The sequence below is a fragment of the Labeo rohita genome, chromosome 13 (genome assembly GCF_022985175.1).
Source record: "Labeo rohita strain BAU-BD-2019 chromosome 13, IGBB_LRoh.1.0, whole genome shotgun sequence".
NCBI lineage: Eukaryota > Metazoa > Chordata > Actinopteri > Cypriniformes > Cyprinidae > Labeo > Labeo rohita.
Genome location: NC_066881.1, coordinates 21825637 through 21852214, shown reverse-complemented (window position 1 = coordinate 21852214; position 26578 = coordinate 21825637). Strand labels below are relative to the sequence as shown.

The 26578-nt window shown below is 34.3% G+C and overlaps 1 protein-coding gene across 3 annotated transcripts in view; it reads right to left on the bottom strand.

Moving 5' to 3' along the window:
• Nucleotides 1-23834, bottom strand: part of arhgap22 (Rho GTPase activating protein 22) — a 35992-nt gene extending 12158 nt beyond the window's left edge. The window contains exons 1-3 of one of the 3 annotated variants that reach the window (XM_051125580.1): nucleotides 23707-23834; nucleotides 15475-15674; nucleotides 13015-13102 (exon numbers count right to left, since the gene is read on the bottom strand). In XM_051125580.1, coding sequence (XP_050981537.1) covers nucleotides 13015-13102; nucleotides 15475-15674; nucleotides 23707-23731 — 313 coding nt within the window. In that variant the 5' untranslated portion in view covers nucleotides 23732-23834. Of the gene's footprint in view, nucleotides 1-6565; nucleotides 6867-13014; nucleotides 13103-15474; nucleotides 15675-21228; nucleotides 21350-23706 lie in introns of those variants that run through there. The other 2 variants (XM_051125579.1, XM_051125581.1) reach the window with 2 other exon arrangements.
• Between the last annotated feature and the right edge of the window lie 2744 nt (nucleotides 23835-26578).

Sequence of the window (26578 nt, the reverse complement as noted above, 5' to 3'; positions counted from 1 at the left end):
GAGATTTTTTGTTCAACCTTCTTACACTTGTGGTGTTGGTGGTCAAAAATGATAGTCTACAGTTGCTTATAAATTTCAAGTTATACTATAGTACCAAATATTCATTATGAAATTATGAAAATTCATTATGAAATTGCTGTTTGAATGAATGAATTAGTGGGAATCATGATTATTTGTATGGAAGACTATGAATATATGGAATATATGGAATGCCACTGAATAAAAAATAAAAAAAGGTTATTCTGACTTTTTTCTCAGAATAATGTGAGATATAAATTCACAACTGCGAGTTATAAAATCAGAATTGTGTGGTATAACATATAAAGTCACAATTCTGACTTTTTCTTCGCAATTCTGACTTTTTTCTCAGAATTGTGAGATATAAACTTGCAATTTGCAAAAAGACTGATGTTCTCAGAATATCTCACAATTCTGACTTAACTCGCAATTGCATGTTAAAGTCAGAATTACAAGATGCAAACTCGCAATTGTGACTTTGTCTCAGAACTGCAAGCTTGCATCTTGCAATTCTTACTTTACAACACGCAATTGCGAGTTAAGTCAGAATTGCAAGACATAAATTCCCAATTCTGACTTCATAACTCACAACTGTGAGTTTATATCTTGGAATTCTGACTTCATAACTCACAACTGAGTTTATATCTCGGAATTCTGACTTTATAATCCACAATTGCGAATTTATATCTCACAGTTCTGACTTCATAACTCACAACTGTGAGTTTATATCTCGGAATTCTGACTTCATAACTCACAACTGTGAGTTTATATCTCACAATTCTGAATTCATAACTCATAACTGTGAGTCTGTATGTCGGAATTCTGACTTCATAACTCACAATTGTGAGTTTATATCTCAGAATTCTGACTTCATAACTCACAACTGTGAGTTTGTATCTCGGAATTCTGACTTTATAACCCACAGTTGCGAGTTTGTATGTCACAATTCTGACTTCATAACTCACAACTGTGAGTTTGTATCTCAGAATTCTGAATTCATATCTGTGAGTCTGTATCTCAGAATTCTGACTTCATAACTCACAATTGTGAGTTTATATCTTGGAATTCTGACTTCATAACTCACAACTGTGAGTTTGTATCTCGGAATTCTGACTTTATAACCCACAGTTGCGAGTTTGTATGTCACAATTCTGACTTCATGACTCACAACTGTGAGTTTATATCTCACAATTCTGAATTCATATCTGTGAGTCTGTATCTCGGAAATTCTGACTTCATAACTCACAATTGTGAGTTTATATCTTGGAATTCTGACTTCATAACTCACAACTGTGAGTTTATATCTCACAATTCTGAATTCATAACTGTGAGTCTGTATCTCGGAATTCTGACTTCATAACTCACAATTGTGAGTTTATATCTCGGAATTCTGACTTCATAACTCACAACTGTGAGTTTATATCTCGGAATTCTGACTTCATAACTCACAAGTGTGAGTTTATATCTTGGAATTCTGACTTCATAACTCACAAGTGTGAGTTTATATCTCGGAATTCTGACTTCATAACTCAGAACTGTGAGTTTGTATCTCGGAATTCTGACTTTATAACCCACAGTTTTTGTATGTCAACTGACTTCATGACTCACAACTGTGAGTTTGTATCTCACAATTCTGACTTCATGACTCACAACTGTGAGTTTATATCTCTGACTTCATAACAATTCTGAATTCATAACTGTGAGTCTGTATCTCGGAATTCTGACTTCATAACTCACAATTGTGAGTTTATATCTCGGAATTCTGACTTCATAACTCACAACTGTGAGTTTATATCTCGGAATTCTGACTTCATAACTCACAACTGTGAGTTTATATCTTGGAATTCTGACTTCATAACTCACAAGTGTGAGTTTATATCTCGGAATTCTGACTTCATAACTCAGAACTGTGAGTTTGTATCTTGGAATTCTGACTTTATAACCCACAGTTGCGAGTTTGTATTTCACAATTCTGACTTCATAACTCACAACTGTGAGTTTATATCTGGGAATTCTGACTTCATAACTCACAACTGTGAGTTTATATCTGGGAATTCTGACTTCATAACTCACAACTGTGAGTTTATATCTGGGAATTCTGACTTTATAACCCATAATTGCGAGTTTATATCTCACAGTTCTGACTTCATAACTCACAACTGTGAGTTTATATCTCACAATTCTTACTTCATAACTCACAACTGTGAGTTTATATGTTGGAATTCTGACTTTATAACCCACAATTGTGAGTTTATATCTCGAAATTGCAACTTTATAACTCACAACTGTGAGTTTATACCTCACAATTCTGACTTCATAACTCACAACTGTGAGTTTATATCTCGGAATTCTGACTTTATAACTCATAATTGCAAGTTTATATCTCACATTTCTGACTTCATAACTCACAGTTGTCACTTTGAATTACAATATTGAATCTGAATTGTGAGATAAAAAGTTACCTAGAGCAGTTATCTTTTTCTATTTTCTTATTCAGTGGCAGAAATGGGCTTCTATACATATGTGTGCACAAGTAGTCTGAATAATTGTTCTGGTGTTGCAGGTACATCAACCCTCAGATTTTGATTCGTCTTGGACCCTTAAGGCACCAGTGGAAATATTTTCATTCTTGCACTCCTGCAAGGCCAAATTCAAGGTCAGGAATAATCACTCCACATTCACAACATACTCTAATATCTGAGAATTTTGAATTCCCAGGATTTTAGATGTCCTTGCCGCCCCTTATCTGTTACACAAAGCTGGGCTAAACTGCTCACATCAACATTCTCTTAGCGTGCATATCCCAAACAATGATTTTACTATGACATTCAGCATATTTCCACGGGAAGGTCATGGATATGGACTATTTATAAAATGAGACCGAACAGTGATGTGCATGTTTAGCATTCCGCTGGTGGTAAGAACCAAACAATGTCATGCCTTGCAGCCCACCCTTTAATGCATGATGCATTGTTCAAGATAAAACACGTACTTAAGAATTTTATCTCTTTTTAGAGTTTTTGCATTGAAGTGAGCCACATTTTCTTCACTAATGTCCCATTAGTTAAATACTTAAAGGGGGAATATCTGCTTATAATATGTGTCATTAGAGCTCTAAAATGCATTGCTATGTTAAATCTTTGTAACAAAGATTTCACACCTTAAATAAAATCATACTGTAAGAGCTCAGGCAGTAGCTTTTAGGTGGCTGCCGTTTATCTTCCTCTCTCATGTATCAGAGAAAAATGGGAGGTAGCGCAAAGCCAAAGGCACAGTGTGCGGTTTGGCCAGCAGTAGACTGGGAGGATATCCAGCACGACAAGCCTGAGGCCTTCAAATGAAGATCTTTATTTTAAATCCAGCACTTTGCAGACACACTTGCCTTCAGAGGTGAAAGTCTGCGTCTTAATTTAACGAGAAATCTGACAGCAGGATAAAGTTCAGCAAAATTTTATATCAACAGACATCATTCAAATATTTTTATTTTTTTAGAGAGTTAATGTTCATTCAGATAATTATGAAACTTTGATGATTATAGGTTCATATACAGTAAAAAACCCAAACACTGCAAAGAACCACTTAGTCAAGACCTACCAATCAGAACACCCTTGCAACCAGATATAAATGCACTAGTAACTGCCTAGAAACCATTCAGTAGCTTACATCCCTTTAAGTCTGCATATTTTTAACATCTCATATATTCAAACTACACAAGACCTTCAAACTCTTCTAAACTTACAAACATTTTTGCCTGACATTTTTTGCTGAAATGCACTGAATCTAGAACATTGCTATCAAGATATGCTATCAAGTTTAGATTGGTCACAGACACATCCTTATCTTCAAGTCCACTTTGTCAGAGCAATCTAGCTAACCGCTAATTGCTAACACAATGTGTGTCAGTTGTGTTTAAATTCTTTATGTAGGGCAATTTGGTGATTATTCTAAAACTAAATCTTTTCCACAAAACCAACATCCTCCAAACATCTGCCATTTGGAAACTTTTATCAGTCCTGTTGGTTTAGCTCTCTCTGCGGGGCTGCTGTCTCTGGTTATGATTATTGCAGATGAGAGCTGCTCTGTGATGAGTCCCAGTTCTTCTGATGGGGCCCCATGACTCCCACCGTCATAAAATCAGCTGACCCCCAATGGCTTCCTTATATTTTGACAGCCATTAGCTCTTCCTGTGTGGCACAGCCCAGAGAGTCGGCACTGTATCACAGAAGAAGATTACGTCATGTAAAAAAGTGCTTTAATATATCAAATAATTTGCCAAAATGCAAAAGGAAACACATAAAGATGCTAGCTTTGTGAAGTCTTAGAGCAGAAATTGAGAACCTTTGTCTCATCAATGAAATGTTTTTATGATGTGGTTTTATCGGTTTAATGGTTTCAGAATGTGATAGATCGCTTCAGGCAGGTTTTCACAACTGAAAAGGTTTTACTTCGTAGAGAAACGCAAGGATTATTTTGAACCTTGTGACCCTTTTTATACTGGATAACATTTAGCATTATCATCATTGTTAAAATGGCCATTAAACTAAAGCAATATGAGTGTTTCATACTGAAGCAATGTGAGAAATATAGAATTTAGGGCTGCAAAACGATTAATCGCAATTAATCGATTCAAAATAAAAGTTTATGTTTACATATACGTGTGTGTACTGTGCATATTTATTATGTAAATATGAAAATACACACATACATGTATATATTAAGGAAAAATATGTCAGAGTTATATGTAAAATATTCATACAGTTGTGTTTACATACAATCAAATATTTTTAAAATATATACATATGCATGTGTATTTATATATACATAATAAATATACACAGTACACACACATTGAGAATGTAAACATATAATTTTATTTTGAATCGATTAATCATGACTAATCGTTTTACAGCCCTAATAGAATTTGTTATTTTATAACTGCATGTAGTTTGATGTTGGTTTGATTGAAGACATTAAATGAGACAAAAACAGTATTTATATAATATTGTGAAAAAATGTGAATGAAACAAGTACAGAGCAAGTACATATACTGTACACTACTGCTAAAAAAAGTTTGGGATCAGTAAGAATTTAATATTTTTTTATTCAATAGGATCGATTAAATTAATCAAAAGTTGCAGTGAAGACATTTATAATGTAATTCTATAGCATTTGTTTGATTTCTATGGCAAATACATGACATTCTTTTGAACTATTTGTCAAAGAATCCTAAAAAAAGCAGCACAACTGTGTTTCAAAAGAACAGCATGGAAATTCAACTTTGCACAGGAAATAAATTATTTTAATATATATTCAAATTTAAATTTATTTTTAATTGTAATAATATTTCACAATATTTACAGTATTTTTGCATAAGAGACTTTCAAAAATGTGACCCTGGATTATAAAACCAGTCATAAGTAGCACGGGTATATTTATAGCAATAGCCAGCAATACATTGTATGGGTCAAAATGATCGATTTTTCTTTTATGCCAAAAATCATTGGGATATTAAGTAAAGATCATGATCCATGAAGATATTTTGTAAATTTCCTACTGTAAATATATCAAAACTTAATTTTTGATTAGTAATATGCATTGCTAAGAACTTCATTTGGACAACTTTAAAGCCATTTTCTCAATATTTTGATTTTTTACACCCTCAGGTTCCAGATTTTCAAATAGTTGTATCTCGGCCAAATCTCGGTTCTATCCTAACAAACCATACATCAATGGAAAGCTTCTTCAGCTTTCAGATGATGTATAAATCTCAATTTCAAAAAAATGATGCTTATGACTGGTTTTGTGGTCCAGGGTCATAAATATGTTTCAAATATGTTCCACACAAATTAAATAATTTTAATTTAGCAAAGAAATTAAATGTGTTATATGGTAATTACAAAATCTTTTAACAGCTCTAGTGTTTCTTTGTAAAGTCTTTGTAAAGTTTGTAAAGTTCTTTGTCATGTTTTTGGTTTAACAAAGCAAGTCTGTACCCCTTGGAAACTTCTTAAGTACACCATAAGGAATAGTGGATGGATGTCCTAGTTGGGAACTGCTGTATGAGATCATGACATCTGTAAATGCTCATCAGTATAACAGAATATCACAAAGAAACAGCTGTATTATTCAGGAGCTGCGTACGAAATGTGAATAAAAATGAGCAAGGAAAGAGTTAAAGTGTCAGTTTCAGATCAGAGCGCAGACGAACACCTTTCAGCATAGTTCAGGCAAAATTACAGGCCCTCACATTCATGCAAGACTACCTCACCAGCAGCAGCTCCACTCCTCACAGCCTGTTCCAAAAATACACGGCTCACAAAGCCACAGCTTCCTGGATCTTTTTCATGCATTTGACACTCCAGATGTTACAGTCCTTACAACCCACAGCTGGATCCAACATTGATGATTTACAGGCTAAAAAACAAAACTCCCATCTCACCCATAAATTCCTATCCTGCTATAAACGCCGCACTGTACTTTCACCACAGTAAATCTCACCTATCGATCCGCGCAAGTTGCCATCTTTATGAGGAAAGCGTATCCTTACCCTTAGCGTGAACAGATCGGTGTTCCTGCAGCTTGCGGCAGCCGAGCCCCATGTTGGCACGCGGGCGCCAAAGAGGGCAGCGCTACAGCTGTGCCATGTTAGTTACATCTCTGGCCCTCCTGGAAGGTGAATACGCAACATAGGTGTGTGCCAGGGGCGTGCGATTGAGCGAGAGAAAACATAGAGGAAAAAAAGAATGCATAGGACGGAGAAAGAGAGAATAGGGAAAAAAAAAAAGAGTGAAAGAGAGAGCGCAAAGAACCCCACAGTACCATCACCGCCAGAAACCCGAAAAACAAGTCCTCCGTCTGCTTCATTCATTCATTCAAAAAAAGAGTTGTTGTGTTCTCTTTTTTTCAACCTTTTTCTTCCCCGCCCCCCTGGTCTGTCAGACTCGCCCTCGCTCACCCTCATGAGCAGAGCCACCACAGTGCTCATCTTTGCCAAACACTGCAAACATCCCCCCCCAAACACAAACAGACCCAGCTAATCAATCTACGTGTGTGTGTTTGTGTGGCTGGGGGGTTGATGTGCCTTCTCATGGGGGGGGGCGGTTGAAGATTTCTGCAAGCCTGATGCACAAATCTCTGCATGTTGCCTGGATCTTTTCCCCTATTAAATCTAACAGCTTATTAATTAAAACTTCCCCTCTTTGAAGATATTTCAGAGACCACAAGGGGCTTTGTGTGTTGCACAGATGCTTTTATTGCACATTGCCAGAAGGCTTTAGATCAGAGCTTTTAATGTACCAAACTGCAGTCTTCACAGACAGAGCGTGATGCTTCTGTCAGCTGTAAGGACATGCTCGGATCAGACCTCCCTTCTCCAGTCTGCAGTCGTGCTTTTGTGTCGAGAGCAAGCGTAAATAGAGCCATTGTTTGAGCGACTGATATAAAAAGAGCAGGACTTATGGAAAGCGGGTTTAGTTTGGTGTACTTAACAAAACACCATTATATGGAGAAGCTCACAGTGTCCGTCTTGCAAAAGGATTATAGGGGTGACAACAATAATGCCAAGGACAGTATGAAGTACAGAATGTAAAAGAAATACAGTGCTGAATCTCAACAACTAATGCATGCTTCATTCTCAGCAGAAGTTGCTAAGACTTGCCTTTTGTTTGGCCTATTTTTAAGAGCTATTCTTTCTCTGACTCCTAAGCAGTGTGCAAAGCCTCTCAGAGACAGGGGATTTAGCCTTTATTCACTTTTAATCTTAATTTCAATAATCTGGGATGCAAGACCACCAAGACACATCAGAGGTTTTTGTGTCCACTCTTCATGCCAAATAATCAATGTTTTAATTTTTACACAAAAAGTGAAAAAAAGTGTGTAATTTTCAAGCATGACACAGTTTGTTTCATTTTAGTATGAATTTATATAATCCACTGTCAGTATCTTAAAAAATACAGTAAATCAGTAATATTAGTCACACTTTAATTTGGGGACCAATTCTCACTATTAACTAACTATTAACTATAAGTTTTGACTCAGTAAAAACTCCAAATTTGCTACTTATTAAAAGTTAGTAAGGTAGTTGTTAAGTTGATATATGAAATATGGTTATGCAGAATAAGGCATTAATATGTGCTTTATAAGTACTAGTAATCAGCCAGTATTCTAGTAATATGCATGTTAATAAGCAACTAGTTAATATTGAAAATGGTCCCTAAATTGAAGTGTTGCTGTAATATTTTGAAATATTATGAATTATTTGATGCAAAGCAGAATTTTCAGCATCGTTACTCCAGTTTTCAGTGTCACATGATCCTTCAGAAATCATTCAGGAATCATCATTCATTTGGTTCTCAAGAAACATTTCTTATTTTTAATAATGTTAAAAACACTGTTTAATATCTTTGATCCCCCCCTCCCTTTTTTTTTAAACTTTTTCAGTATTGCACTACCAGTCAAAAGTTTTTGAACAGTAAGATTTAAAAAAAAATTATTTGATCCAAAATACAACAACTGCTTTCTATTTAAATATATTTTAAAATGTAATTTCCTGTGATCAAAGCTAAATATTCAGCATCATTACTCCAGTCTTCAGTGTCACATGATCCTTCAGAAATCATTTGAATATGCTGATTTGTTCAAGAAACATTTTTATTACTATTATTATCAATATTTAAAACACTTGAGTACTTGCTTTTTAGGATTCTTTGAATAGAAAGATCCAAAGATCAGCATTTATAATTTATTTATACACTACATGATTCAAAAGCTTGGACTTTTTTTTTTTTTTTTTTAAGTAAAGGAATGATATAAATTAATACTTTTATTTAGCAAGGATGCTAAATAAATCAGAATATTAGAATGTTTTCTGAAGAATCATATGACTGGAGTAAAATTCAGCTTTGAAATCACAGGAATAAATTACATCTTAAAATATATTCAAAGCAGTTAGGAAGCAGTTATTTTAAATATTAAAAATATTTCAAAGTTGTACTGTTTTTGCTGTACTTTGGATCAAATAGCAGGCTTGGTGAGCAGAAGAGGCTTCTTTAAAAAAACAAAAAAAAAAAAAAAAAAAAAAAAGTTCAAAAACTTTTGACTGGCAGTGTATATAATAAACAGAAAGTTTAAATGAAAAGCGTTTGTTCATTTAAAATGGAAATAATTTGTATCATTACACGTTTTAACTTTCAATTTTAATCGATTTAATTCATCCTTGCTAAATACAAGTATTAACTTCTTTTTAAAACTTTTGAACGGTGGTAACATTAATGATTTATCCAGTTTCTTTTTACCTTTCATTCCATCATGTACTTGTTCATGCTTAGATTTTGCTTCAGCATGAAATTAAAGTATTAAGGTTAATTAAAGTATTAAAGTCTCAGGAAAGAATACAGACACCTCAGTCCTGAATGCCAAGTGAAGCCACGTGTTGGTGTAGGTTGAACTTTTATGCTTAGGTTTGACTGCTGTAGCAACAGCTTGTGATATTTACTTATTGTAAATGAAAGAATTCTCTCATCAGTCATTTTACGACAAAAGACGGGGGAGAGTCAGAGCGTTGCTAAGCACCTAAATAAAATACCCCAGTAAAAAGACAACAGCATTTCACTATAACATCACCAAAGCTATATAAACTGGACCATAATGGATGAGCTTCATAATGCAAACAGATTTTTCATATAGCATTTCTGCATAGGATGGAAATAAGAAATTAGCATCAAATATAACATCACCTATGTAAACAAAAGTGTCTCTTGTAATGGACAGTTACAGCAGGGCATGAGTAAGGTGACTGCAAGAATCATAGATATACAGAGATAAAACGTCCAGCTGTCAAGCTTCAAAATACTTAGAGTGTATGACATTTTCTAATGTTTGACAGATAATGATTGCTCTCAGTTCAACACAAACAGCTGTGTCACTAAATGCATTCTGAAGGTCTTATTAAGCATGTGTCACTGCTATGGACCACACAGGCAAATGTGTATCGGTTTCACCCATTTAGACTTTATGTTAAATCAAGGACCACCTGCAACAGCTCATTTTAGCCTGACACTCAATACTGAATTCAAGGTCAACTAAGGTCGCGTCCTTTGCTTATGAGATGCTGGGTCAGGCTGTGCAGAATGAGGAGATATGTGGAGGTTCCCAGAGTACATGTAAACAATAGACGCTTAAGCAAAATGTGTCCCACAGGAACATATTGCTTCATCTATAGCATAACCCATGTGGCACAACAGAGTAGGATTGTTTGCTTTGAATTAGGAATTCAGACTAATCGTATATTATTCCTGATATGTGACACTCCAAAAGCAAAAAACTGAAATGGTTGCCAAACTAATTAAACGACAACTAAATAGATAAACCACATGAACGACTCAACAATAACTGTAACTTGTGGGTAATTATAAAGGTAACATTTGATACATATGACCTCACACAGTAGGTCCAAACAACAGGATTGACTAAAGGACACCACTGGTGAAATTTGGGTAACGTTGGGTATGTTTGTACTAAATGTCTTTCTTTCTTCAGTTGTAAAGAAATTATGTTTTGTAAGGAAAAAAAATCAGGATTGTTCTCCATACAGTGGACTTCTATGGTGCTCGTAAGTTTGAACTTCCAAAATACAGTTTCAATGCAGCTTCAAAGGGCTGTAAATGATCCTATCCAAGGAAGAAGGGTCTTATCCAGTGAAACAATCGGTTAATTTCTAAAAAGAAAAGTACAATTTATATACTTTTTAACCTCAAACACTCATCTTGTCTAGATCTGCATGAAGTCTGTATTCTGGTTCATGACGGTTAGGGTATGTCGAAAAACTCCCATCTCATTTTCTCCTCCAACTTCAAAATTGTCCTACATCGTGGTTTTACCTTTTTTTGTTAAAGGAAAACTCCCAGAACAAAAATTTCCAGATAATGTACTCAACCCCTTGTCATCCAAGATGTTCATGTCTTTCTGTCTTCAGTCGTAAAGAAAGTGTGGTTTTTAAGGAAAGTATTTCAGGATTTTTCTCCATATAATGGACTTCAATGGTGCCCCCGATTTCCGAACTTCCAAAATGTAGTTTCAATGCAGCTTCAAATGGCTTCAGATAATCCCAGCCGAGGAAGAAGGGTCTTATCTAGCAAAATGATCAGTCATTTTTTTTGAAAAAATATACTTTTTAAGCACAAAAGCATGTGTAGCACTAGCTCTGGGATGCACGTCCATGACGCTACGTACTACAGAATCACTTTGAAAGGTCACACGCGACTCACCACCTGACTTTCTGATTTTTTCCGACAGTGGAATAGATGGACCATCCATTCTTGACAGCATTGAGATTCCTGCTCTGTTGGCAATGGTTGGCATTTTCCACACATGCACCATCATGTCTCGTTTGAACGTGGTCTGGCCGAGGCTTGAGAAACTTTTGTCACCGCAGCAGTCTCCTCTCTCTGACTAAGTTCATCGTCTGTGTTTTCCAGCTCAAAAAGGTAGAGTATGGCGAAAAACTCCATCTCATTTTCTCCTACAACTTCAGAATCATCCGACATCATTGTACCTTTTTGTTTGTAAACAGCGTTTGACTTACTTGCACTTCATTAGTCTTTGCACGTTTGCTTTGTAAACACTGGGTCTGAAATTCTGCCTACATCGCGCGTGACGTTTTGATGTGATTCTGTAGTATGTAGCGTTGTGGACGCGCATCCCAGAGCTAGTGTTACACAAGCTTTTGTGCTTAAAGTATACAAATTTTTATTTTTTGAAAAAAAATGACAGATCGTTACGCTAGATAAGACCCTTCTTCCTTGGCTGGAATCGTTTAGAGCCTTTTGAAGCTGCATTGAAACTACATTTTGGAAATTCTAAATTGGGGGCACCATTGAAGTCCATTATATGGAGAAAAATACTGAAATGCTTTCCTTAAAAACCATAATTTCTTGTTCTGGAAGTGGAGGTCTCTTTTAAGGGTGTTTGACCCTCCTTGTGCATTCACTTTGTAAACACTGGTTTGGTACTTCAGCAGCAATGTAAGGTGATTTTTAAGTTGGAGGAGAAAATGAGATGGGAGTTTTTCGACATACCCTAACTGCATTGACCTGGAAGTTCACGCAGCTAGACAAGACAAGCATTCAAGGTTAAAAAGTATAGAAATTATAATTTTTTTTTTTAGAAAATAACATATCATTTCGCTAGATAAGACCCTTTTTCCTTGTCTGGGATCGTTTCGAGCCCTTTGAAGCTGCATTTAAACTGTATTTCGGAAACTCATTGAAGTCCACTATATGGAGAAAAATCCTCAAATGTTTGTCTCAAACATAATTTCTTTACCACTGAAGAAAGAAAGACATGAACATCTTGGATGACAAAGGAGTGAGTAATTTATCTGTAATTTTTTTCTCTGGAAGTGAACTTCTCTTTTAATGCATCACATAACATGATATTATATGCATAACTTGTGTCAAAAGCTATGAAATAACAAATGGGAATTTCAGAATATTGTGTAAGTTCCCCTTTTGCCTAATTAAAATAGCACTCTCCAATGTAACTTAAATATTTACTATTTATTTTGTAATTCCCTTTTTTGTCATACATTTTTCAATAGGTTTTTTCAAAGAAAACAATTCAGATTTTCAGTGTGGCCTCAGACTTTTGAACCTCACTGTAGGTGGTCAGCATTTTGCACATGAATGGATTTTAGTCTTCACAAATGTCCTTCATGTATCCTCAGAGGACACCTTATGCCCTCTAGTGATTAATTCTGGTAATGAGGAAGCTGTATTTCATCAGTAACAATATGCAAGCTCATGCACAAAGCCTGCGAACACAGTACTTTATTTGTTTTCTTGCTTTGCCATTGTATTCCTACTTGAGTGACAAGTAGGACAAAGAGTATAAGTAAGTATAAAATATAGCATGCACAGATTATGCCCTGATGGCACAAAGCATTAAACGCTTTATTAAATCAGACCACAGAACATTCAGTTAAATGTAATTATCTCCTACCTGGAACTATTTCAAAAAGATGCCGCCCAGGTTCTTCGGGATTGGCTGTCAGCTCATTGACTTGACTACCTTGCAATGGGATACATCCCTGAAGGGAAAAAGAAAGAAAAGATTGCTTTAAACAGTAAAAACAGGTCTGAAGGGCACTTTTTTGAACAATTTGTGTTCATTCTGCACTGTTTTAGACTGATACATTTTATGTTGCTATAAAAGCCTTTACTGAATTAACAATTTCTCTCCACTGGAGATTAGTGTTCCATTAGGCTATTGTAATTTGATAATTGATTTGTGGTGCTAATATAGCCCACATGGTCTCACCTTCAGGGCAGATAAGGCAGTATGGGATTATAGTTGTGTGCATGGCCCAATTTTACGCTGTAATCAGCAATGCTGAGTCATGCATAATTAGACCCAACCACAGTCAAATTATAAATTATGCACCAGGCTCCTTTAACTCATCCTCCATTCTTTGCTGCCCCAGCATTAACACAGCAATGCAAGTTCTCATCGCTCAACTAAAATTCCACTCTGCCATTCAGCTGCTGTTAAATGAAATTTCAGAGGGTATGCATTGATAAGGGTAAATGCTTATAGGGTTACCCACTCAAATGCAAGCTGGGCACATTTCTGCAGCGGAGATTGAATTTAGCTGGGATGGAGATGGGGTGGGGGTGGACAAAGAGAACAGGAGCATTACAGGGAGTATACAGGCTTCAGAGGAGAATAATACCAGTTGAAGGATGGATGAGCCAGAGTTAGCTGTATGTGCTGAGGAAAGTCATGTTGCATTAGAGGTCACAGGTCAGACGCTCTGTATCCGCTAAATGCTTTGACTTACACTACTGCCAAGTAGGAGGGCATGCTGTTTCCAAATTATTTTTTTTCAGGCTAACAGCATGCTGATGTCATCCTGGTGTAATGGAGACAGTGGGGAGGATGTAGCTGTGTTCCGAGAGCTTTGCTGACAGCAGGGGAGAATGAATTACTAGCATATTTGTGGTATTTATTTCTTTTATATATATATATATATATATATATACACACACACACACACATGTACAGTTGTGGTCAAAATTATTCATACCCTTGGTAAATATTAACAAAGAAGGCCGTGAAAATAAATCTGTATTGTTAATCCTTCTGATCTTTTATTTCAAAAATGTACACAAATCTAATCTTTCATTGGAGAATAAGAATTTAAAATGGGGATGAAATCTCATTATGAAATAAATGTTTTTGTCTAATACATATTGGCCACAATTAATCATACCATTTAACAAGGCTATGAAAACTTTTAAGCACCACTCAACCAATATTGTTGAAATTTGTGTTGTTAAAAAAATCTTTTGTGCAAATTCTTGCAGAAAGTCTAAAATGCTTTTTTTCTGTATTTACCATGTATATAACATTTATCATGTTTAAAGGTTTTTAAATGAAGAAGTCTCTTATGCTCACCAGGCCTGAATTTATTGGATCAAAAATACAGTAATATTATAAAATATTTTAAGCAATTTAAAATAACTATTTAACATATTTATTTTTATTTTTATTGTAATTTTTAAAATTACTGTTTAATTAACTGTTAATTTTTTTTACATTGATAATGCTTTTGCTGGCTAATATTTTTGACAAATAGAAAATTCAAAAGAAAAGCATTAATTTAAAACCTTTTGTGACATTATAATTTTGATCAGTTTAATGCATCCTTGATGTATTAGACCACACTGCTGTTTTTTTTTTTTTTGTCTTTTCATGTTTTATTTTTTATTTTTCTTAAACATTGTACATTGTTAATGCTCAATTTACCTATTACTGCTTATGCTGATCATTTTGAAAAAACTTAATATAAAAAAATCATTAATTTATTTTACTATAATTATTTTACTATAATTTATTTTATGTGTGTTTTTTGTAGTGGCTTTTATTGTTTATTGTCATTGTTTCACTCTGTTTTTATACTTTTAGACTTTGTAAGGTGTCCTTGAGTGCCATGAAAGGGGCCTATAAATAAAATAATAATAATAATAATTTTAAAAAGGGTAGTTGTTAAATGGTAATGGTTGTTTAATGGTAGTGTTTATGACATATGAACATACAGATGCCCCAATGCAGTGTTGTCTCTCAGACAGGTTTAGGTCGAGCTCAGTAACCTGTAGATGGTGTGTATTGTGGGTGAAGTCACAACAATGAAGTCATTAGGTATCTCACAATCAGAAAGATAAATAACATATTGATTTTTAGAGGTAGTGTTATTGACCAGGTATGAAATACAAGGTTAAGATCTCTTATTTTTAAAACCTATTTTTGCGACATTAACTGTCACCTTGTTTAGACACAACGGGATCAGATTTGATTTTGATTAATGTGGTTGAAAGGCAACCTTACATTCCAGATAAATGATATCATAATAAATAATGTCTTTATTTTTATTCTCAGGTTGCTGTCTTCTTCCCACTGTACCTGTGGTTTAGTTTCCTCCTCATCCTTGTAGAAGTAAAGCTGGTCAGTTCGGAGCACGAACCAGCGCAGTTGCCAGTTCTTCATGATGCTGCGTTGTTTCTTAAGCCAGCCAGCTTTCAACGCTCTGTCTTGGAGGCTGGGGGACGATGGCCTGCTGGAGCTGCGGGAGAGCTCCCCCATGACCATGCTCTTAGACCTAGCTGAAAAAGTAAACACATACACATACATTCAAACATGATAGGTTAGATTTCATGTCACATTTACAGTATGTTCCCATTCTGCTCATCTAAACCAAGTAAATTAGCCTCCACTAGTCCTGACAAGTATATACACAGAACACATAAAAATGCATAGATGCGTTTGGCAATGCGAGCAATTTGCCCACCACAGCTGAAAACAAGATGTATCATGCATGTCTCATGACAGACTCCTCAGTGATGCAAAACCAATTTTTTTGGCTTATTCATGAATTTAAATTCCCCTTGTGTTGACCAGAGACAACCACAAACCACAGCAAAGCAGATGAGATTGGGCAGCTGTTTATGAGAGACATGCCCAGTGTCACAAGCAGCTGCTTTATACTTGTAGGCCGGAAGGAAAAAGAAAAGAAAAAAAAAAAAAAAAATCAATCCTTGCTTTGCTGTGTGCTGAGAGCAGCAGGATAGCAGTAAACATGAGAGTGCACTCCCAAGCTGTCTTCATACTGTATGGCCATGTTTCTGTTCTTGTCCTACTGCTCTTATTTGTCAAGTCATGATTGTTTTTTTTCCTAACCTTTATCACAGTGTCCTACAGTTACTGAGACATTCCCACTATGCAGCAAGTTTTCATGTGGTCAGAGTATAGTTGTATATATATATATATATATAGATATATATATATAGATATAGATATATAGATATATACATATATATATATAACATATATATATATATATATATATATATATATATATTTTTTATAATTTTTTTTTTAAATTTTTCTTCCACATTTAAATGAAAATATGTATGTTTTTTAATAATACCTTTTATAATTTATTAATATATTAATATATACTACACTTTGATGTATTTAAAAAACCAATTTCAATATTTATCATGTTTAAAAGGTTTTAAATAAATAAGTCCATCTCACCAATGCTGAATTTATTGGAAAAGTACAGTAATATTATTAAACATTTTAAACAATTTAAAATAACTGAAACTGTAACAATAACCTTATCAGAAATTATTTTGATATTTGGTGCTCACAAAACACTGATAATGCTTTTGTGGCTTAATATTTTCTGGAAACTGTAATTTTCAATTTATTTTAATTTTCAATTTATTTTTAAATATTTTCAATATTTATTAGGTTTAAAGGTTTTTAAATGAATAAGCCTCTTTTTTTTTTTTTTTTTTTTTTTTTTTTTTTTTTAAATGTAATTTATTCCTATTTATTGCATTTGTTCCATTAAAATATTCCATTAATACACTCTTCAGTGTAACATTAACCCTATGAGAAATCATTTTAATATTTGGTGCTCACAAAACATTTATAATTCTTATGCTGCTTAATATTTTCTGGAAACTGTAATATGTTTTTAATAATTATTTTCATAATTTATTAATATACTAATATATACTATACTATAATGTATTAAAAAATATATTTTAGTTTGTTCTTTAACTAAATGTTTTTAAACTATTACATAAAAAAAAATTATAAAATATAATAATGATAATCACATTTTCAATGTCACTTTCCATCCTGTTAAATTTTTTAATATCACTGCAACACAAAACAATTCCTCAGTGACATCATCCTCCGGGAAGTATTGGCAATGGATTTTATTAATTCTGTTTTTTTTTTTTTTTTGTAGTATTTGGCTCATTGTAAATCATTTTGCCCTGTTTATAAAATTACATATATTATGTAAAAAAAATGTTATAAATATATAGCATGCATTATTGATGGTTATTAATTAGATAAAGATAACAACATCATGTAAATGTAAATGACTAATCCTTTACTGAACAATGCCAGCTTCTTTTTTTTTTTATAACCCTCCTGTTACATTCTTTCCACTTAAAAATAAAAATTCTGTCATTAATTACTCACCCTGGCACCCTCAACTGCCATTGTATAACTAATCAACTTATAATTATACTTCCTTAAATTAATTTACAAAACAAGTATATTTTGTCTTTCTGTGTTACAGAGTTGAAAAGGTACTGCATAACAGCACTGACCCGACTACTACTCAGCCTGCAAATGCTGCCACTCTGATTCAATCACTGTAAGTAATGGAAGCCTCATCAGTGTTAATGTACACCTCACAGCCTCATGGAGAGAGAAAGAGTGAGAGAGCACAAATGGGAGGGAAGTGGGTGGGAGAAAAGCCCCTAAAATGATCCAGCTCTTTGAACAACAGTCTCCAGGGACATACAGAATGATCTTTCTCCTTATTACCCATAAACCTAGCGGCAACTCTCAATAACACGCAGGTTGCCGACAGGGCAGAGCATTCAGCATCAGGATTTTCCTCCATTTGTCTGATTTTCTGCTCCTTTGACACGTTCAGTCTAAAAATACTGGAAGTCTGACCAGGCCCATGCATATTTCATTTAGACTCATTTTTTGCAATGACAAAAAGGCCTTTTTTTTATGAGCCTGTTCCTTAAATATTCTTTCAGGGCTGAATATGGAGACTTGTTAAAAATGATTAAGAATTAATATCAACAGTTAATCTCCGCCTGAAGTGATCATCCTGCTTAAAATAGCTTTGTAATAAAGAGTTTGGTACAAGACATGTTTTATGAGGACACCTTGAGTATGGCATGAGGAACAGAATAATAATGAATCTTGTGTAGCTTCTAGTCAGTTTGGATTTTAAAGTTCTCTAAGGACTTGAATCTAGCTCTATTATAACCACCTTGCTAATTACAGTAGGCAAAAAAATATGAGCCTGGACCACAAAACCAATCATGAAGGTTAATTTTTCTGAAATTGAGATTTATACATTGTCTGAAAGCTGAATAATGAATAAGCATTTATCAGTGGAATAAGTTTTCCACTGCATGGTTTGTTAGGATGGGACAATATTTGGCCGAGATACAACTATTTGAAAATCTGGAATCTGAGAGTGGAAAAAATCTAAATATTGAGAAAATCGCCTTTAAAGTTTTTCATATTAAGTTCTGAGCAATGCATATTCACTAATCAAAAATTAAGTTACATATATTTACAGTAGGAAATTTACAAAATATCTCCATGGAACATGATCTTTACTTAATATCTTAATGATTTTTGGCATAAAAGAAAAATAGATCACTTTGACCCATACAATGTATTTTTGGCTATTGCTGCTAATATACGCATGCTACTTAAGAATGGTTTTGTGTTTTTTTTCACCTAAACTTTCAAAATTAATGTTAACATGTAATGTAACAGTAAATGAAAATGTAAATAAATCAAATGAAATAGATTCAAGTATATACAAATGATACCATCTATCTATCAGTCATAGTTCCTGATAACAAATTACACATGAGTACAGTGCAAAATTGAAAGGGGCTTGTCAGTCCACCTAACGTTCTGACACTCAGATTGAAATATCACAGCAGTCGGCAAATGAAACCTGGCAATGTCTTTGAGCCTGCTGTGCTGGAATATGTGCTGTAGCCACTTAAAACGCAGCAAACCCAATACCCTCGTCAAAAGTGACACAATCCATATGCAGGATGACAAATGCAGAGCCCAGCAGACAGACAGTGTGCTTCAAACGCTCCTGTTTGCTTTATATTGCACAGCAGGGCAGAAATCAATCCAAAGATAGCCTTTTACTGCTGAAGCAGACAAGGCTATTCTCTAGAAGCAAATAATCAGGAAAAACCACGCAGTTATCATTAGTTCAACAAATTCAATGATATTGCACCTGCTTTGTACATGGAATAAATAAGGTTAATTACCATTAGTTGATGCATTAGGTGTGAAAAACAAAAATGACGTACATTTATTAGAACATCATTTATTAATCTAGGTTAGTGTTAATTTACACAACTGTTAAAAATGCATTAATATATGTGACTGTGGACCATAAAACCATTTGAAGCAATAACCAAAAGTACATTGTATGGGTTTAAATGATTGATTTTTCTTTTATGCCACAAATCATTCGAATTTTAAGTAAAGATCATGTTCCATGAAGATATTTTGTAAATTTCCTACCATAAATATATCAAAACTTAATTTTTCATTAGTAATATGCATTGCTAAGAACTTCATTTGGACAACTTTAAAGGCGATTTTCTCAGTATTTTGAATTTTTTTCACCCTCAGATTGTAGATTTTCAAATAGTTGTATCCCTGCCAAATATTGTCCTATCCTAACAAACCAGCTTTCAGGTGATGTATTAATCTCAAATTCACAAAATTTACCCTTATGACTGGTTTTGTGGTCCAGGGTCACATATGTGGAAATTAACAGCAACAGCAATGCTGCAGAACCAACCCAATTTCACGGTAATTCGTACATATTTTACTAGGTGGCTAATTTGTAAGAATTTGTATGTTTTTTGCCAAATCGTACAATTCGTATAAATGACCTACCCCTAAACCTATCCATCACTGGGGTCTAGACAAATAATACAAAATTGCACGAGTGAGTGTCGGTGCCGACAGCCTTGTGGGCAGCACGCCGACATACAGTGCCTTTGCGGTACGGGCGTCCCGTGTTTGAATCCCGACTCGAGGACCTTTCCCAATCCTGCCCCCTCTCTCTCTCCCACTTTGCTTCCTGTCATATCTGATCTGTCCTATACAATAAAAGCAAAAATGCCAAAAAATACATCTTAAAAAAAAATTGCACAAGTGAGGTTGTATGAATTAACCACCTCGTAAAATACGTACAAATTGGTCGTGATATAACGTTGGGAAAACTGACTACTCATTGTTAGTTCATGACACCTAATGGATTAATTAAAGTTAACTAATTAAAACTTATTGTAGAGTGTTATCTGACCAATAAACGTACGACGTACTGTATTTAATTTACATGATAAGCCCTGATAAAATAGCAGGCTACAGGCTTATGCCAGCAAGCTTTTACTCATGTAGGTGAAACTGTTTGACATTCAGCTGTTATGATTTATTACACCTGCAAGTCCCTTGATTCTAAGTGTCGAAACTACAATTCATCATAGACCAAGAATAGAATGTAAGTAGAGTTCATGTACAGAAAAACCACATGGGAATATAATGATTTCACTTATTCTTGACTTTTCTGCATCATGTACTGTACACTCTTAAAATTAAAGGTTCTTTACTGGCGACGATGGTTGCATTAAGAACCTTTGACATCATGGAACCTTTCCGTTCCACGAAAGTGAAAAACATTCACACTAATGGTTCTTTGGGGAACCCAAAAACTACCTTTATTTTAAAGAATGTATTAAAAAATCCCGCTGTTCAACATCAGGCATGATCAGCATGTGTCAGGATCCAAATCATGACTTCCTGGTTAAAGAGTGTGACACAAAGCCAAAGACCACTTACACTCATTAACCACTAATCAAGCTGAAAGATGTTACTAAGCAACCGCCCAGTCTATTGGATCACTGCCACGGAGCCTCAGCGATACACAGCCCATCAGCGGACTAGCGGAGCAGGAGCCGGTACTGAGCGCAGCTAATGCAGCCAGAAGAGGGTGTTGCTACGGATGAGAACGCAGGACACTGATGCTGAGAAAACAGTCTTGAGAATAAAAGATCTTACCTCTCCTGGACTGTCTAATCTTGGGACTTAGCATGGTGTTCATAGCTGAGCAACACTGTCCTCCATCCACATGTTGGGATCCGCACTCTACTCTCCTCCTGAGCCTCGCCCTGTTGCACCTCTTCCGCCTGCTCTGGACAGCATCTGTCTTACTCCCTCCCCTCCCCTCCCCTCCCCTCCCCTCCCCTCCTCTCCTCGCTCTCTCTCTCTCTCCCCCCTTTCATGTCCCACTGGCCCACTGCACTGAGCGGCACGCTTTCGGGCCCCTCCCACCCTCATCATGCAGAGGCAGCTGGAGGAGAGAGACCTCTTGCACACGTTCAGATCCACCCTTACCCATAATGCATTATTTATCCCACACCACCCAAATTAATTCCACTCTGGACCAGCCATTAAAGGCCTGGATGATTACACTCAATAATTCAGTGAAGCAGAAACAGAAGGGCTTCTGCCATTTCTCCCTTTGCTTTCTCTCCTAATTGGCTCTTTAGTATGGTGACTGTATTTGCATGTGCTTGTGTGTACTATTTTATGTACTTCTCTATTTCTTACCTTCACTTTACGTTCGCCTACGTTTAGATCACTTCCAAAAACAGCAACAGCAACAAAACAGCTGTTAAAGGGTTAGTCTGGCCAAAAATTGATACGGTGTCGTTATTTTCAGTTTATTTATTTACACTGCTGTTCAAAAGTTTGGGATCAGTAGGATTTTTAATGTTTTTTTTAAAGAAGTCTTTTTTACTCATCAAGGCTGCATTTATTTGATTAAAAATACAGGAAAATCTGTAATATTATGAAATATTATTGCAATTTAAAATAGTAGTTTTCTATTTTAATGTACCTTAAAATGTAATTTATTCCTGTAATGCAAAGCTGAATTTGCAGCATCATTACTCCAGTCTTCAGTGTCACATGATCCTTCAGAAATCATTGTAATATGCTGATTTATGATCAAAGTTGGAAACAGTTGTGATGCTTCATTTTTTTTTTTTTTTGAACCTTTGATACTTTTTTTTTAATTCTTTCGTAAATAAAACATTAAAAAGAACAGCATTTATTTAAAATAGAAATCATTTGTAACAGTATACACTACCGTTTAAAGTTTGGGGTCAGGAAAAATTTTCTTTCTTTCTTTCTTCGAAAGAAATTAATTTTATTCAGCAAGGATGTGTTAAGTAGATAAAAAAAGTGATAGTAATGACTTTTATTGTTAGAAAAGATATCTATTTTGAATAAATGCTGTTTTTTTAATATTTTTTACTCATCAAAGAATCCTGAATAATGTATCACAGGTTCCAAAACAAATATTCATTATTATAATTTACAATATACAACTACCAATATACACTACCATTTAAAGTTTGGGGTCAGGAAAAAAAAATTCTTTGTTTGAAAGAAATTAATAATTGTATTCAGCAAGGATGTGTTTTGTTGATTAAAAAAAAGTGATAGTAAAGACTTATATTATTAGAAAAGATTTATATTTTGAATAAATGCAGTTCTTTTAAACGTTTTACTCATATCAAATTTTCAAATAGAAAACTTATTTTAAATTATAAAAACATTTCATTATATTACCTCTTTTTCATTGTTGATCAAATAAATGGAACTTTGATGAACATAAGAGACTTCTTCAAAAAAAAAAAAACATTAAACATTTTACTGATCCCAAACTTTTGAACAGCAAGTATATATTTTTAATGAATTTTATATTTTCTATATAAAAAGCTCCAAAAAGGACACAAAACAACCTAAAAGTACAATAAAACAGCCTATACATACATAAAATAAAATAAATAAAATGAAAAAGACCAGAAGAATTGGATTACATTGAAAAAATCATATAGGATATTTTTATGGCAATTTTGTAATTTTGGGGGGTTGACAGACATTATTTCATTTATAAAAATAGCTGCATGTAAATATTTTTCTAAAGGTAGAAATATAATAGAAAAATAACAATATAGGCTTGGAACAACATGGGGGTGAGTAAATGATTTTTAAATAAGTAATTTTCTTTTTAGGTAAACTAATCCTTTGAGTTTTATTCATCCCACCTTTTGCTTTAACTGCATTATTAGTATCTCTTAGCTGCTTCAATAATGTTTTTTTTTTTTTTTATGGTTTCCTAAAATAAATTTCCTGTAACACTTTTCAACTGCAAGAGTAATATTGCTTTGTTTGCAAAACTACATGAGAACATTATGTCAGAACATCTGAGAATTCATATAAAAAGTTTATGCTGAAAAGCTCACAGTAAGAGCTACTATATAAAACAAATCTCTGCTTTTTAACAATGAGGCATCTACAATATACAGTACTACATATATAGTCAAAGGTCATATAAATGTTATGAAATTTAGAAATTTTTTTTGGCATTCATACTGTTAGTCACACTCATCAAATCATAAGAGGTGTTACAATCAAATTACTATAAAGAACAGTCAAATAAGATGGTTAAAAAAAAGTCGCAATTACCTAAAAATCTCCACCGTCTCTCCATCGTAGTTGTACATTAGGGCTGACAATTTGGCATATTCACATACGGCATTTGAAACTAACCGCTTCAAATATCTGAGTAAGTAAAAGGAGAACTAAAGTTGTACATTTAAAGTTCAACAATGTGACACCAAGCCAGAGACTCCCACTAAATATCTTAAGGAACTAAGGGGAGGAGAATGATTGCCTGATCTAATTTATCAGATCTAATAAAACCATATATTAAAGAAAAATTAATAAGTATGAAAAATGAAAAGTAAAAAAAGAATAATAAAAGAATAACAAGAGTGGTTCTCAGGAGAAAATTCCTAATACAAACACTATGAGGGCAGTATTTTTACATTCACCACTCTGGATTAACTGAAGCCTAGCTAAAAATATGTGCTCAACTGCATTGTAAAACGGAAATATTTAAAAAGCTGAGAGTTGGTAGAGACATCTAAGGAAATGACGACTGCTAATGCAGAAGTGAAAACAGCAGTGCAGTGTGCAAGTGCCTTTGATTATGGCCTTATATGTCATTTAGTTGGATGTTTTCCTGTATAAATAAAGCGCAACAAGTCGAGGTTTATTTTTGCTCTTTTGCATATGTGAAATTTAGATTTATACATAAATAAGCTTTTCATTGATGTATGGTTTGTTAGGATAGGACAATATTTGGCCCGAGATACAACTGTTTGAATATATGAAATCTGAGGGTGCAAAAAAATCTAAATATTGAGAAAATCACCTTAAAAGTTGTCCAAGTGAAGTTCTTAAAAGAGAACTCCACTTCCAGAACAACAACTTAATAAAATTAAAAAAATAATTTACTCACCCCCTTGTCATCCATGATGTTCATGTCTTTCTTTTTTCAGTAGTAAAGAAATTATGTTTTCTGAGGAAAACATTTCAGCATTTTTCTCCATATAATGGACTGCTATGGTGCCCCGATTTTGAACTTCCAAAATGCAGTTTAAATGCGGCTTCAAATGCGGTTGTAAACAATCCCACCCGAGGAAGAATGGTCTTATCTAGCAAAACAATTGGTTATTTACATTAAAAAAAAAAATACTATATAATTTAAATACTTTTTATTCTCAAACACTCATCTTGCCTTGCAGTCCTTGAACTCTGTGTATTCTGGCTCAAGACAGTTAGGGTATGTCGAAAAACTTCAATCGTATTTTCTCCCTCAACTTCAAAAATCATTTTAAAATCATCCTACATCACTGCAGAAGTACCGACCCAGTCTTTGCAAAGTGAACATGCAAAAAAGATCAAACACCCTTAACAAAAAAGGTAAAACAGCGATATAGGACGATTTTGAAGTTGAGGGAGAACATGAGATGGGAGTTTTTCGACATACCCTAACTGTCATGAACTGGAACAAAAACTGTCCAGGCAGAGTAAGACAAGGTGAGCGTTTGGCATTAAAAAGTATACAAATTGTATTATTTTTATTAAAATAACCAGTCGTTATGCTATCATTATATAATCGTTTGAAACCGCATTTAAACTGTCTTTTGGAAATTCAAAATCGGGGCACCATATCAGTCCACTATATGGAGAAAAATTCTGAAATGTTTTCCTCAAAAAACAATTTCTTTACGACTGAAGAAAGAAAGACATGAATATTGTGGATGACAAGGGGGTGAGTAAATTGTTGTTCTGGAAGTGGAGTTCCCCTTTAATAATGAATATTACTAATCAAAAATTAAGTTTTGATATATTTACAGTAGGAATTTTACAAAATATCTGCATGAAACATGATCTTTACTTAATTTCCTAATGATTTATGGCATAAAGGAAAAATAAATAATTTTGACCCATACAATGTATTTTTGGCTATTGCTAAAAATATACCCCAGCGACTTAAGACTGGTTATATGGTCCAGGGTCACATATGTATAACAGTACTTTATGGAGTCCGGGGAAGTGTAAAATGTGTGATTGCCCTGGAAAAGCCATGTATTATTAAGTATAAATGCTGATACAAGAAGAAATTATTTTTGAATTAAACATCTAAAAGTTTCAAAATGTAATTGAGACTACAAGTATAAGCCTGGAACCATCATTACAATACAAATCGCCCAGGCCGAGTCTAGCGTGGGACCAAATAAACTAGCAATTAGACTGAATTATCATTTAATCCAATAATAGATATAGACGGAATGAAAATGAGCACATGATGCACTGATTCATTGTGAAAGACTTAAGAGTTTTCGATAGGGAAACAAATCCTTTTTTTTTTGAAAGAGAAACAAATGCCTCATACAGATAAAGAGGTTGTCTAAGAAAATCTGAATCAAACCTTGGACTTCGGTGTCCCATGAATAACCTTGAATATTAGATTGAAAATGCTCTCTTGCATTAGCAGGACTCTGCCACAATAGTATCAGAATGCTTTTACTCATTGCCATGTCACTTAGACCAATGATATAGGTCTGCAGATCCCCCCCCTACATGATATTACTGCAGGAAAATCAATGGAAAATTAGCAGCAGACTACACAGATGATTAATGATGGACACCCATCTTAAAAGCAGGGCTGAGAATGCAGTGTGAGCGCCTTCACAAACCTAATGCTGTCAGAGCAGCCAGACGAGGAGAAACAGTGCTGTCTGCTCTGATCAAGAATTACTTTCAAATGAACGGATACATTTCTGTGCATGTATAGTTAAACCCATTCAAATTGACATTACTAAACAAATGTTCTAATCATTATTTTGTACAATAATACAACAAAATACTTCATCCCAATATAATATGCTAATGACTGGGCATCTATTTTCAATACGTTGATTTTGCAAGAACATAATTTTGCACATTGATTTGCAATTTTTACTTCTAAATATTAAATGAGAAATCA